Source organism: Rhinolophus hipposideros (assembly GCF_964194185.1).
Source record: "Rhinolophus hipposideros genome assembly, chromosome: 21".
Lineage (NCBI taxonomy): Eukaryota > Metazoa > Chordata > Mammalia > Chiroptera > Rhinolophidae > Rhinolophus > Rhinolophus hipposideros.
The window spans coordinates 16,555,597-16,570,825 of record NC_138067.1 but is presented as its reverse complement, the minus strand read 5'-3'; the positions used below and the strand labels follow the sequence as shown (position 1 = coordinate 16,570,825).

Sequence of the window (15,229 nt, the reverse complement as noted above, 5' to 3'; positions counted from 1 at the left end):
TATCAAAGTGCATCTTTTTTACTGGGAACTTAATGTCCATCCTTGTCTTCCGGATGGTGTTGGCTGGGGCAAATGGCTGGGTGGTTATGTGTCACTTGAGAATACCTTTCTGTCCTTTAGGATTCTTTCCAGAATGTCCACCCTGTTAGAGCAGATGAACGTGTGTACTTATGCAGCAAAAGCATATGTGAGTTACATAAACTTGAGGAGACGGTACTTGCTGAAGGGCACTCAGGTCACCTGCTCTCTGGGAGGGGAGCAAAAGTGAGTTCTTCAGGGTTGATCACAGCTCATCAATCACTGTAGGGGGTTGGTCTTGGGTGTGTTGTTTGTTTATCAAGGTGGTGGGAGTCCCCAACAGAGCCAGCTGATGAGTGAAATAGGGTGTGATTTGTGTAGATTTAGAAAAATGGGTCATTTAGAACCTAGGTCGACACAAATATGCATGAAAAAGGTAAATAAAGAGGATGATATAAAGTATATATTTTATATAAGTGTAATTTGAAGCACCCAGAAAGATTGTTAATGTTAGTTTTGTTTTTGTTTTTGTTTTTGTGGATGAATCCATTGGAGTTATTCTGTTATATTTATTTTTCTCTGTATATTAGGAACTCACACACTCGTGTTTAACTTGAGCCTTGCCACCTGCCTCCTCCCCCACCCTGTGACTCCATCTTCCATCCCCTTCTGACCACTGAAAGGCTGCTAGGGGCTCCCACTCTTTTTAGTGGGCACTCAGACTGTCAAGGCCTGCTCATCAAAACTTCCATAAAGAAGAGGGAGGTCTATGCATGCCTTCTCCATTTCCTTACCTCCTAATCTCTCTTTTCTCACCTTTTATTGTCAAATACAACATATTTAGAACAATTCATGAAAGTAAATGGACAGTTTAATGAAGAATGATAATGTGTGGTTACCATCTGGGTAAGAGATTGGATAGTTTCAGCACCCCAGAAGCCTCCTATGTGCCCTTCCCAAACGCAGCGACTGCCCCTCTCCCCAGTCTGTGACTTTACGTCCTTGAAAGTCCTCTGATCAGGAGCACTGAGGGCTTCCCGGGTTCGGGATCCTCAGGTTAGTTTCCAGTCCTCCCCCACGAAACGTTTCAGCCTTTTCTGCTATGGAACGCTCAGTCCTTCCTACCGTTCTCTCTTCTCTTGCTTCCCGTGACACCACACTCTCCTGGTTTTTGTTCTTCCTACTTCGTGTTCCTTTTCAGTGGCCTCAGTGGCCCTGCTCCTCCCACACACCTCTCCCTCTCTGAGAACCCAGGCTGCGTAGGGTGGTGAGTTGAGAACAGTTTTGAGTCACCCAAAGGGGTCATGTGCAGAGCCCTAAGGCCTCGGCCGTGACTCTCTGTGTGGTATTTGCTGACACCACTTTGACACCAAATCTGTGGGGTGTTTTTCTGACACCAAATCCACATCGTTTTTGCATACCACACAATTCTCTAATTCTTCAACACCAACTGGGTGTCCAACAGTTCAACTCAGTTCTGACACCAACTCCTGGAGTTTAGTGTAGAGCCCACAGGTTAAGGGCTCAGTCCTACGAGACTGCTCCCACTTGACACCAGCAACAAAAGGGGGTTCCCAGGTGACCTGTACTCTGCCTGGCCAGCTGCAGATTCGGGAGTTCCCACACCCCCTCCTCAGGCTCGGTAATTCTCTAGAACGTCTCACAAAACTTGGGAAAGTGCTCTACTTACACTTACTGGTTTGTTATAAGGGATACAACTCAGAAACAGCCAAATGGAAGAGGAAATGCATAGGCAGGACGCAAAGAGTCAAGTGCTGCAGCCGCTGTCCCCGAGGAGTCGGTGTGTAACCTCAGCGCATGGATGTAGTCACCAGCTAGGAAGCTCCTTCCACTGTCATTCAGGGTGTTCGTGGAAATTTCATCAAGTAGGCACGGTTGACTAAATCATTGGCCATTTGGAGATTGAACTCAATCTCCAGCCCTTCAGCCCTCCCGGAGATTGGCGGTGGTGGGGCTGAGAGTTCCAACCCTATAATCACCTGGTTGGTTTTTCTGGTAACCAGCCCTCACTCTGAAACTATCTGGGGCCCCAGAGAATCACCTCAGTAACATAAACCCAGGGATGATGGAAAGGGGCTCCATGTGAATGACAAAAGACTAGTCCTATTACTCAGGAAATGCTAAGGAACCAGAGACAAAGATCATATATATATATATTTTAATATATCATACTCATCCTTTCGGGGACTCAGTTTCCTCATTTTTAAAAGTAGAACAAAATAGCATGTCCCGCCTTATTAGGTATTTTGTATCATAATTAAGTTAGGATTCAGTGAGACACTCTCTGTAGATGGTGCTCACCACTGTGGTCAGTATAATGATTGTCCCTAAGATCCTGGGGCCATTTGAGCACAAGTCAGTATACAGTATGGACCGAGGGGTTGTAAACCTCCTCTCATCCTTGTGTAGAGCTGAGACCAGAGCCAGCCACAGAGCCCTGTGGTTTGGGAGCAATTGCTGTGACAGCCTGGGACTGGACCTGTTTACAAATGCCTCATCTGTGATCATTTCCACGAACACTTCTCACGCACCTGCTTTGTGCCAGGTTTTGGGAACTGAAAGCACAGGGTAGGGAGATGCAAGCTGCTCTCCCGGGCCATGTGTGCTCTTCTGACCTAGTTTTGTGGGAAGCCTGGGAGAACACAGGCAAGGAAGGAGTGGATTTCCTGGGCTGGGGGCCGAGAGTGGGTCAATGAAAGTGCCAGATTCCAGTTGGGACTTGAAGGATGAATAGGTCTCCGTGCACAGAGAACGAAAGGGTGGGGTGTGTTGTAGGATGGCCATTCTCTGGGACTGGAGCAGGGTTATAGACTCAGGGACCTCTGGGACTGGGCCTGTGACATAGATGGGCAAGTGAGAAGATGGGCCGGGGTTCAGGAGACGGAGAAGGTGGTTTTCCTACTCATCCCTAGCAGGTTGTATTGTTGCTTCTGGAACAATTTTCAAGGTCAACTGGAAGTTGGGTTTTGTTTTGTTTTTGTAGAAGTTGATTTTTATGTGCAGGTTTCTGGAATTCAAATGTTGGCTTGTTCAATTTTGTTTTGAACACTGCACAAGTCAAACCTATCTGTGGGTCAGATATGGCCAATAGGCCTCAAGTTAGCACCCTCTAGGCCAGATCCCCTGGATGTTATCGGAGTTACTTGGGTGTATTACTGAGGAAGAGATGCGAAAGCACGAGTCTGCGAGGGTGACTTCCTCTTCATCTCCTACCGTAAGGAGGGCTGCGACCTCGGGTATGTTGGGGGCAGACAGGAAACATAAAGTGGGTGAGTATGACCTGCAGGCAGTGGCCACAACTGTGGCGAACTGGAAAGCATGTGGCTGATAGAGTACATGTCCCATTAAAAGTATTAAAAAAATGAAGCACCAATGTTAACTTAACCCCCCCCCAAATCTACCTCTGAGGTTGGGCGTGCCTGTGGGTGCCCCCTAACATAACGGAGGCACCTGCAAGCTTTGATTTTATTTCATGGCTGAGGAACTCGAGCAGCTGATGGTCACTAATTTTTATAGTACTCCAGTTTTAAGCCTTTTAAACTGTGCAAGTAATAAGTGTGTGTTATAGAAAAACTAGAAGATATAGATAATAAAATAGGAAAAAATAAAATCACGTGATGACCCAAGAGAAATGAAAACATGTCTACAGAAAAGCCTGTAAGTTCATAGTAGCATTATTTATAATAACCAAAAAGTAGGAACTGAAATGTCTAAAAACTGATTGAAAGATAAAATGTGGCCTATCTGTACAAGGGAATATTATTCAGTAATAAACAGTGAAGTATTGGTACATGCTACAACATAAATGAACCTTAGAGCTATTATACTAAGTGGAAGAAGCGAGTCGCAAAAGACCACCTGTTGTATAATTCTGTTTCTATGAAATTTCCAGAGTCGGCAAATCCACAGAGGGCGGACTGGTGGTTGCCTAGGATTAAAGGAGTGGTGAAAAATTAACTGCTAATGAGTATGAAGTTTCTTTTTGGAAATGCTGAAAATGTCCTAAAATTAGATAGTGGTGATTGAATTGTGTACTTTAATTGGGTGTATGATATGGTATGTGAATTATATCTCAATAAAGCCATTAAAAAAGTCACATGTGATCCAAACCAGCCAAGGATAACCATTTGTAATACTTAGGTAAAAACTTATTTTCTCTAGACTGTCATTCACATATACATGTATGTTTTGATTTCCGAGTGGAAAAAAATGGCACAAGTAAAGTCATGCTTTTTCGTTTAAACTACCTTGAGTATCTTCTGTGTTATACAACTGTGTCATTATTTTTAATGATTGCATAATGTTCCTTTATGGAGATACCATTTTATTGAACAGATCCCCTATTTGTTAGCATTTTGTTTTTTTTTTTAGTTTTTTGCTATTTTAAATAATTTTGTGATGAATATCCTTCTACTTAGACCTTTTTGCGCTAGTATGATATTTAAGATAAATTTCCAGATGTGGAATTCATAGACAAATGACATGAACCTCTTTGACACCTTTGATATCTATCTGCCCTTTACCACATTTATGCTTTTACACGGTCACCGTTATCATACGTATTATTTTGTTTGATGTTTGGCCTCAGCGTGTATCATAAGTCATTTCCCCCATTTCTGAATAGTCATTGATTTGGAAACTACGTTTTATATTCTTCTTTATTTCTATAGACCCTTACCTAGAGCTGAGTGGAACTAAACACTTCCTGGTTTGAATTTATGAAAAATTTGCTGTGGCTTTAATACACTTGTCACAGCTGAAAACAGACATCTCTGAACAGTCTTGAAGTCAGTACTTTGCTGCTGCCATGAGCCCGTGCAGAAGCTGACCAGGAGCGTGTTGGGGTTCTTGCTGCACATGCTCAGGACTGTTATGATGCGAACGTTGCCTTTTTGCATCTTTAAAAATTGGAGATGGACCTTGAAGCCAGGCCAGCCAGGAGGACCCACCTGGTGTCGATGGTCCAGTCAACCTGGCGGTTAAGCAGTTTACGATTTTGCCTGGATTTTTCTTCTCTGTAGAGATCACAGAGGCACTCAGCTATGACCCAGGCTGTCGGGGCCTAATGCCAAAGCAGTAATAAAAGAAGTAACAATAAATATTCAGGGAACGCTCACCATGGGCCTGGCACCAGGCTTGGCTCTTCACATGTGTTGTGTCACTTAATTTTTAAGACAACTCAGGGAGGAGGGGGTATTATTCCCACATTAAGACACAGAGAAGCAAAGTGCCTGGTCCAAAATCATGGTTGGTTAGGACCCAAGTCTGGCTGTGACTCTTGATCACCGTGTTGTGTTTCTCTCGACAAGTGAGATGGGAGTTAAATCTTTGAAGCATTGGATATGTAACCTGATTTGCTTTGCAAGAAGCTTAGGAGCAAATCCTCCAGGCTTTAAGGACAGAGCAGCTTGAAAGACCGTGCATAAGAAAGACTATGAGGTCTGGTGAAGTGTGTTCTCTATGTCTGAAGACAGTGCGCTGGAAATGTCACAAATGAATGAGGGGATGTTGGAGGGGATTTCAGTAGTTTCAGTACATTCGGGACTGTTGGAGACCTTTGTCCATGCCAGGATGATTTGAACGAGCATTTGAAAGATGACAATAGAACTTCTAAATAGTAATTAGTGTGCATATCCTTGAGGGATTAGCAGTATGGGTTTCTACAGTAACTTGTTAAGAAATGGTAACATGGTGGGTTAAAATGTGGATTTTGCTGTGGTGATTTATCAAGTAGCACTATAAACTTGTCATCTTTGCCTTCCTTTGTGTGACTAACACCCCTGGGCCATCAAGACTAAACTATGGAGCCAGCAGAGAGGCTGGGTATCATGCTTCTTATTTTGAAAGTTCTTCAGTGGCTTTTAGCGCAAAGGATGAAATGATCCTTTTTCAAGTGATTTTATTTTATCTTTTTCATTAGGATTTGGTCAACACTGGACTCAGCACTTTCTTTTTCTTTATTGCTTCGATTGTCCTGGCTGCTTTAAACCACAAAACCGGAGCAGAAATTGCTGCCGTGGTAAGTGAACTCAAGTGGTTAAAATGCGGGCTGATTTGTTCACTTTTTGTGACTTGTTCTCCTCTGTCCTCTAGCTTATGTCCTACTCATTCTCCTTTAGCTTTTCCTTCGTGAATGATGTTGCTCTTGGGCCAGGGGCGGTCCCAGTTCCTTTGGTGCTGTGGTCCCCGGAACAGCAGACTCAGCATCACCCAGGAGCTTGTTAGAAATGCCATTCTCAGTCTGCCCCAGGGCCACTGAGTCAGAAGTATGCTTTAACAAGCCCTCCAACTGATTGAGATGCACAGTCGAGTTTGAGAACCACTGCTTTAGTCTTTCCAACAGAGCCTTCCCTGGATGTCTGTTACTGATGCTGCTTTTAAGAGCCTTACCTGCCAGTGAAGAACACACCATTTAGCAGTCAGACATTTTTGCTCTTCAATGTAGAATGCCATGGGGGGGGGGGGACGGGAACACGACCAGATAATGTAAGACTTTCACTGTCTGTGCTCTACCTTTCTGTATTCACAAAGAGTATGTAGCACTTATGTATGGGGAGGGATTAAAAGGGTTATAAAAAATAGTAAATTAGTTGCTCTCCCAGGTGTCATTCAGTAGATGCATCAGTCTTAAGTCAAACTCTGCTGTTCTCATCCTGGTGCTGCCCACTCAGAGCTGTCCAGGTGAGAGACAGTGGACTGCAGGTGGGCTTTGGGGGGCTGTGATTTGGAATGTCAGGCCTGTGGCTTGAGTTTGGCTCCCACATGAGGCCTTGATTTTCTGTTTACGTGGTATTTGTTTGTCTACATGTATTTCCTCATCTGGGACCGGTAGCCACGAAGGTGCTGTAAAACAAGAATGTTTATGATTTATTTTTTTAACAGATCCAAAATACTTTGAAGGAAACCTGAGGCAGTCTTCAGGTCAGGCAGGACTTAGTGGTCCACAGACTTGGCCTTGGGTCTGACAGCTACACATTCCGTGGGGTCGGGCATCGGGGGGACGGCTGTGAGCTGCTCAGGGGCCGGTCCTGCCCACACCCCCCGTACACTGCTGATGTGCCCGAGGACTAACCGTGCCTGTTTCTTGTAGATATTTGGCTTTTTGGCAACTGCGGTGTATGCAGTGAACACATTCCTGGCAGTGCAGAAATGGCGAGTCAGCATCCCCCAGCAGAGCGCCACCGACTACATCCGAGCTCGCACGGAGTCCAGAGACATGGACGGTCGGCCCGAGATCCAGCGCCTGGACACGTGAGGACCTACCAGAGTCCTCCCCCCTCTCGTCCGCGTGCCCATCCTTTCAATCAAGTTTTCTTTCCCTCGTCACGTCAGGTTTTCATGTGATTCAGTGGAATTTTGTCCTCTTTGGTAAAAGTTCATTTTGGGAAAGGGTTTGCAGAGTGGCCTTGTTGGCAGGTATGTGAGGCAGGGAGCCCGCATCCCCAGCTGTTCAGACAGAGGTGGGTGGGAGATGTCTATTGATTCTCCAGCGTTCGGTGATCATGGGAGCAGCTGGCCTCTCAGGCTGCTGTGTCCACTGTAGGTCTTCACTGTCCTTGTACTCAGAGCCACCCTGTCATATGTATTTGTGACAAATCAAGACTTTGGGTTAAATGGGGCTGCTAGAAGGGGGGAAAAGTCAAGAAGTGGAGGTCAGGGTTGGAACAGTCAGTCAGCAGCGGTTTCTGGGCAGCGCCCGCTGTGTGCTCCGGCCAGCATTTAGTCTCGCTGCCAGGGTCCTCCCCTCCTGCTCGTCTTCCATGCCTGGGGCTCAGATCACACGTGGCCCTGAGGGTCTTGGCGACGGGTGTGCTGGTAGAGCTCTTTGCTGGGTCTGGACTTTATGGGGATGGGACAAGCTGTGGCCTCCAGGGACAGCTCCACAGGACTGCAGACATGCGGGACGGTCACCTTTCATCTTCCGCCCTCAGTTGTTCCTCAAGGGAATCACCTCCCTGAATCCCAGATTCTCCTGCAGGAATAGGAGGGTCATCTTGTTTTCTCCTTTCCTATCCACCCTTACTACGCGGAGGCTGAATTGCAGATTTTCTGTAATTTTACCTTCTCAGGTAAAAGCCAGGGAAGAAACACGACCCATTCCACCAGCCAGCACACTTGCCCATTTGCTGTCGTGTGGACCACAGGTGCGGACACACCTCTGTTTTAGAGATGTGAGCTCATTTCCAAATGCACGAGAAGAGCTCTGAAGCGATGCTGAATAGACTTGTCTCGGGTGTGAAAATACTTGAATTTGTACCACAACACTGATAGTTTAGAAGGCACGAATTGTAGCTTTTTGTGCCTCAGGGTCTGTCACAGCTATGGACATCGGTCTTGGAAGTTGTTGGGAAAAAGTCTCATTATGTCAGGTTTTGAATTGATTCTTGATAAAGTGAAGATTCTTCTGGTGAATGAGTTACACGAGCCCCTAAGATGCTGTAATTTTTTTTTTTTCCTGTTGGAGACTAATTGTATCTTTTATGGAAAAATTGTTTTAACTTGTCAGGTTTTCACTCTTTGAACTGTTTTTAATGTTTACAAACCTCACTCTAGCTGTAATATTTTGTGATTAGACCTCACCAAGGAAAAAACACTTACTGCTGGTGGGAAAGTGGGAAGATTTTGCAGTAATGTGGAAACTGCCCGGGATCTGTACTAGTGAGTGATCACACCTTAGCAGTGTACTGTGTAATAAGAGAGAGAGACTAGGAATACGTCTTTGGGGGTGGCGGGGGGAGAGCATGTGTGAGACAGTGCCCATCTGTACATGTGTGGCATTGCGTTCTTCATATAAGAACAGCGTTGGGAGATTGATCAGGTAACACTGCTAGGCTGGGGACTCTACAGGAAGTGGTACTGTGCTGTCTCTGAAGGGTTGGGATAGGGATTAGCTCCCTGAACTGAACATCTGGTACAATCCTAGCTCTGTTGCAGTTCCTTTCCAGAGCAGTGGCCCGGGTCACATGTCTAAGCCCCTTGTCTGCTTCAGGGGCCATGGCTGCTGGTGCAGACCCAGCTGGTCTGGTGGTAACTCACCTCCCTCTGCTCCCCAAGAGGGCAGCCAGGCCTGGTCACAGCTGGGCATGCTGCCCAGCAGGTCTGATCGAGCCTTCTTTCCAGGTCTGTTGTGAGGCAGTACAAATTGTGCTTCACAAACTTGGAATCTATCATATGTAGTGATTTTTGAGGAGATTCTGACATCTGGATTTTATCTGTTCATTTTATGTATTTATTTTGCATTAGTTTGCATTAGTTGAGTGTATATGCATAGTCAAAATTGGACTTATCTCCCTCTGCGAGTTCCATTTAAAAACGGGGTCACAAAGACTCAGCCTTGCATTAAATGGGGCCCACTTGGAAGGACCACCCTGAACTTTATCAGAAATCTCCTGCTGGGAATCATGTTACTTGGCCTCAATAAAAAGCTGCCTTTGAAGTGAGACTGAAGAAAAGAATACCAGTCAGGCAGGATTGCTGCCCACGTTTTCCCAAGTCACTTCAATAAAACCAGTGTATCATCTGGCCTCCTGAGAACGCGTAGTCGGCGGCGAGAAAGAGTTCTGATGCCCCTAGAAACTGTAAATGCTGATATATGATAAAAAGTGATGACACCTTTTGCCACAGAGCAACTTAAGTGCTCATGTGTATCTTAGTGCTAGAATCTTTGGAATTATTTATATCCCTGTAACTATTTAATATCCTTTGTGCCATGAGGCTGTCCCATGGTTTTTGTAAATATGTTTCTTTCTATTTAATTAGCTCCCATCACAACCGGAAGTGGTCAGGTAGGCTCTGTAAGTGGTGTGACTCACAGTCATATATCGGCGCCAACGGCAGCTTGCTGGTGAGGAGTTGTGAAGGGAATATGGGTGTTTAGGTGAATACAAGACACCTGCATGTTTCTTATGTTGCCTCTGTGTATAAACAAGACAATCTAGATTTGCGGGACTTAAAAGGGCTAATTTTGCAAATTGAAGGAAGCGTCATTTTGCATTTAATAGTTCCAGTATGGACCAATGTCAGTTTGGGGCATTTTCAGGCTGAGGCAATCTTCGTGTTGCTCAGTTTTCTGGTGGAATGATAATGGCTTTCATCGTTTCTGCCAAACTTGAAGAGAACTGCAGTTGCTGTGTGCATTTGAATTTGTTCCTGGAGACTGGATCGGTTGAAACCCTCAAGCATTTGGTGGTTTTAGATGGATGCAAACACTGACGTCTTCAGAGAAAGTTTACCTTGGCACCGATTTGGTCGATGTGGTATATTTTTTCTGATTCTCCTTTATCCTCCCTTCACACTGCTTGCAGGCGTGGAGGGAAATACCTTCTCCCTTTCATACAGAGAGATTACAATCATGAAAGCCTGAAGGCACTTGTTGGCCCCATATAAAGCTGGGGAAGGACTGAAGCAATTACAGATTAAAATCTCATAAGAGAAGTTTCATTTAAAGTAAAGTATTTTAGATTTTCACTCTGCGCAGCTGTAGTCATCCAAGAAAGATTCCCTTTGCCTACAAAAAGGCAAGAGTGCAGTAGCTTGCCCAGTCCCAGCACCCATATCTTTCTTCGCACCTTGAAGGGCCAGTATGAGCAGAGCCCAGCCTGGCCAAAAGGAAGCCAGCGAGGACCCGGCCTGGCTCTGAGGGCTTGGCTCTGGGAGGTGGATGACAGCTCCAGCCCTTTGGGCACCATTACCATCCCCTGGCAGGACGGCTCATGCCTGCCTGCAGATGGGCAGGAAGTGTATCCGACCTCCACCCTGTATTGGATGCTTCTGGCGAGAGCTTTGTGACTCAGTTGAAAACATTCCTACCCTTAAAGTTTGCAGCTTCACTTACCTTTCTTTGAAGCTTTCTTCCTGATTCAGACTTGGGTTAAGCCATAGGTGGTCTCTGAGGAGATGAAGCACTTACTCTTTGTCTGCACATGTATGTGAATTCTTTCTTGCAAGGAATGAGCCTTGAATGATCCCCCCCCGTGTGTAATGTCCTGTGTGTGGCCCAACCTCACCTTTTCTTGTAAACACTCATGTGCTGTTTGGAAAGAAACCCCTTACCTCTTTGTATGTTTAAGAGGTGGCCAAGTTCTAATCTCTGGCTGTGCGAGATTTTCTGTGGGTTGTTCTTAGAACCTGTCCCAACAGATGAGTAGAATATGGAGACCACGTGTGGCCAATTTAGTGACTCTGGAAGGCAGTGATGATTTAAGTGTTTCTCACTGTGCCATCCCATCCAAAACAAAGCAACCATGAAGTCATGGTGCCACTGCCTGGTTGTCAATTTTTCCATGTCTTGTGTACAGGAAAATAATGACATGAAACGGGTAGCAAAAGGCAAAAACACTTTCTAGGGCAAGGGCTGCTGCCGATTGAGTCTCCTGAGCGAAACAAAAAGTTGCTTCCTGCTCCAGGAACCGCCATTAGCTGTGAGGTCTCCAGACACTTTTGTAGTTCCTAGTGAAGTTTGCAGAACCCAGGGCTTCGCTCTTCCCCTGGACTTAAAATACTCATCAGCACCCACTTTTAGGATCAGTAAGGCAACAGGCTGGTAAGGTGGGAGCAGAGGCAGGTCTGGGAGGTGAGAGGAGGGAGGAGGAGACCCTGCACCGCAGATTCTGTCTGCTATGGCCCTGTTGATAACACGAGACTGGTCAATGACTCAGGCAGTCTTGAAAAATGTACTTGGTTAACTACCTTCCTATTCTCTTGTCTTGGAAAAGTGAGGTCTTGTGTTCTGGAATCAGCTTGAGACCAAGAGCTGAATATTGGGACCAGTGTGCTTTGGTGCTGGGGGCGTGGGTAGGGAGGGCTCTGGGTATTGAGTTTGGGCACTCATGAGTCTGGACAGGTGACAGAGATTCTGGGTTGGGTGCCACCTTAGAGAGGACGTAGACCTAACACCATCTGCCTTGAGCTTTGCAAACTTCCCTGCTCTTTACAAAGCCATGTGTTTCTTCTCTTCTCAGCAGGTAACGTTGAAATCAGAAGAACCGCCTGATTGAGAAGGCAATTTGAAATATTTGACCCTTTACACTTCTTTTATTTCGAAACTATGTCTGAAATAAAATACCTTCAATATCTGTTAGAGCTAGAAGAATTATCTTCTGGAAGGGAATGTTCTGTTTGACTTTTCTTCACACCAGTAAATGGCATTTATACACTCTTAGAGGGGGGAGTTGGGTCCTGATATAGTTTCCCTTCTAGATTATATTCTTATTCCATTTGGAAAAAATTTCTCAACCTTGGAGATTTTCCCCCCTAGTTTTTCTTATTCCATAAATGTAGCAGTAAAGAAAAAAGTTACTCATCAGCCCACTGAGTTTGAATCATTGGCAACTTGCCTAGAATAAAGTTTAGATTATGGGTCCTTGATTAGTATATCTTTTTCTTAGGGTTTGTTGTCTACGTTTCTAACGCCAAGACTTTAATTCAGGTGACTTGCTATCTAGACACCCTGGAGTGATTTGGGATGCATTACACACAAAGTTGGAGAGCCTTCATTAAAAGGTTAATAGCCTGGACTCTAATGAGTTATTCGATCTATGATTCTCATTTAGAGGAGGAACTAGTCTCAAACGACCTTAATCAGCTTTGTTGAAGGGATAAGGCGAGGCCCAGAGTTTCTTTTCATAATGGTTCCCCAGAGGAGAGAAGGTGTGACACAATTGATTCTGATAATGGTTTGTATGGGATTCAGTAATAATCTGCAACTATCACATCTGAGTGCTCTTTGAAGGACCCTTCTGGAACCCAATAGGAAGCATCTCCTTTTATCAGGAAAACCACCTGAAGAGAAGAATGTCGGTCAGGAAGTGAGGATGGTGTGGAGAGCTGGTGCCCATGCCAGGCAGGGCCAGGTGTGACTGATGGCTGCTTCCCTCCGAGGCTCATTTTGCTTTCCTGCCTTTTCCAGAATTGATTTGCAGCTTTCAAGACTCTGTCCCCCTCTCTGCAGTCGTGAGGAAGGCAAATATTTGGGGCTTGAAGGGAGAGCTGGCTGGTCCAAGGGCTGGGGGTAGGCGAGGGCGGGATGCCTGGACTGGCCCCCAAACTGGCCCAGGCTCACAGAGGGGCCATCTGGCTTCCAACTCTTTCACTTTGTAACACATTTAAAAATGAGTTTCAAATCCTGCCTCATGATGAAATTACATGTATAGATAAAATCAGTGCTTTAACTTGATTTTGATGTGGGTCCCTCTAAGAGAATGCTGGGGATTGAGACTATTTGTATATGTTGCAATTTGTAGGGGTTCAGGAACCCATGGCAAGAACATTAAACTATTTATTACACGTATGACTATTTTTCCCCCAAAGTAGGTAATTCTGTCTTTGTATATTTTAAGACAAGTAATAATCACTTCACCTTTGGTGCCTTCTGTGTGTCAGTCACATAAACACTCTTGTCAATCATAGAATTGAAAAAAAAAGATGTACATTTAGTTTAACCAGATAACACTATTTTTGTAGCATGATTTTAGATTGTGTCCCTTTAATATTGCTTTTAGCAATGCTGGTTTTGAGGCTGGCCATTTTCCCTTTAAACTTCATATGTATTTTAAAAAACAAAAACCACACCTGGTTATTTCTATCTCCTCTCTGCTGCTTTCTCCCCCACATCTTGTTTCTGCTTATTTAAACAGTCTGAGAGTAAGAGTATATTTCTGTGAAATAATTCTTAATCAGTGTAACTGCATTTGGCATTTTTAAACTACTTGTTCAGCTTGGATAGCCGCTGCTCACTTTAGACAGTAAGAGGAAATGGTTCCATAAAAAAAAAAAGAAAGAAAAAAGAAAGAAAAAAAGAACAGAACGTCCTTGGTGCTCTGACTTCCCTTCTCTGGGTCTAAAACAGTGAAAAGGCCTGTGGTCGCGGGCTAGTGACCCTGGGGGTATTCTCTGGTCTGCCATCTTCCAGGATAGGCTCAGGCCACCCCTCCAGCTCTGCTTTCTGTGTCTTGGGACTGGGGGTGTTCCACTGGTCCCGGGCTCACCTTCCACTTGATCTCTGGTTCCATTCAGATGTCAGATTGGCTTGTGGATGCCCTGGGTAGGCTTGGTGGCACTTTCCGGTTTTCAGCCTGAACAAAAGACCCCCTGCTATGAGGAGCTTGCTGAAATCAAGACACAGAGAACACTCTAGCTGCTCTTTTTGCTTTCCTACCCCTGCAGGACGCGAGTCCTGTCTGGTCAAGAAAAATGTTGAGGAAATTATAGCTGAGCCATTGCACAATGAAGGAATGGATTTCCTGAAGCCTGAAATTGAAGCTTTTTTGTCCTTTTTGCAGGGTCAGAATCTGTAATTATTTTCTAACAAAGAAGTTGAGTCAGATGGCTAATAACTAATGCTTGCTGATTGGTACTTGTCCCGGTGGTACTTTTAGAGGGTGATGTTAATTTAATAACTATTCCACTTTGCTTCGTAAAAGTCTATTTCCTTTAATAGTTTAGATACAGCTGTGGGGTGTTCTGAGGTGATACCCAATTGGTAAACTTTGGTTTGTGCTGTTGGCTGGTCAGAGCTCCCACCCTGGCTTCTAAAAGTGACATGGATGCCCTGGGGTGGGCATTCCCGACTCTTGGTTCTCAGGCTTGACTGTCCATTTGGAGTGATTTTGGGGCTCCAAAGCCTTTGCTTTCGTTGGTTTGTCCCTGACAGCAAAGCCTCACATTACCCTCAATTTTCCCCCTTTCTTTCTTTTTAAGGACCAATTTTTCATGGTACTTGTCCTGATTGTTTTCATAGTGTTCAAATCTGTATTTTTGTATGTAGAGGGAAATAATTTTCTCAACACTAATCACTACTATTGTATTAAATTGTCATGAAGGAGTTCTTGTTTAATAAATGGACATATAAAAATGGTCGTCTTTCTCTGCTCTGACTTACCTTCTGCCCCTGAGAAAGCTGTCGACGCCAGTTCCTGAAACAGGCCTGTTAGGTGGAGGTGGAACATAGCCACCATCTACGGGACAAGGTCTCTGTGGTATAGGTGTCGACAGGCAGCTTGGCTGGCTTTGCTGGGCTGGTAAGGTGGAGTGGAAACTCCCACCATATGCCTCTCAGTTTCTGCACATTCAGCGTTCACAGATATTGGCAGAACGTGTGTGAAAGTTGAGGCAGAATGCCTCACTTCTTTCCCTTGTCCTGGGCCAAAACCCCGAGGCAGGCTCCGCCCACCCTCCAAGTCTGAGGTCCACG

General features: G+C 45.1%; 1 protein-coding gene across 1 annotated transcript in view; it reads left to right on the top strand.

Moving 5' to 3' along the window:
- Positions 1-8,558, top strand: part of CMTM4 (CKLF like MARVEL transmembrane domain containing 4) — a 51,630-nt gene extending 43,072 nt beyond the window's left edge. Inside the window, exons 3-4 of the mRNA XM_081030818.1 lie at positions 5,960-6,058; positions 7,130-8,558. Of these exons, the coding sequence (XP_080886944.1) occupies positions 5,960-6,058; positions 7,130-7,294 (264 nt within the window). The 3' untranslated portion in view covers positions 7,295-8,558. The remainder of the gene's footprint in view (positions 1-5,959; positions 6,059-7,129) is intronic.
- The last annotated feature ends 6,671 nt before the right edge of the window (positions 8,559-15,229 follow it).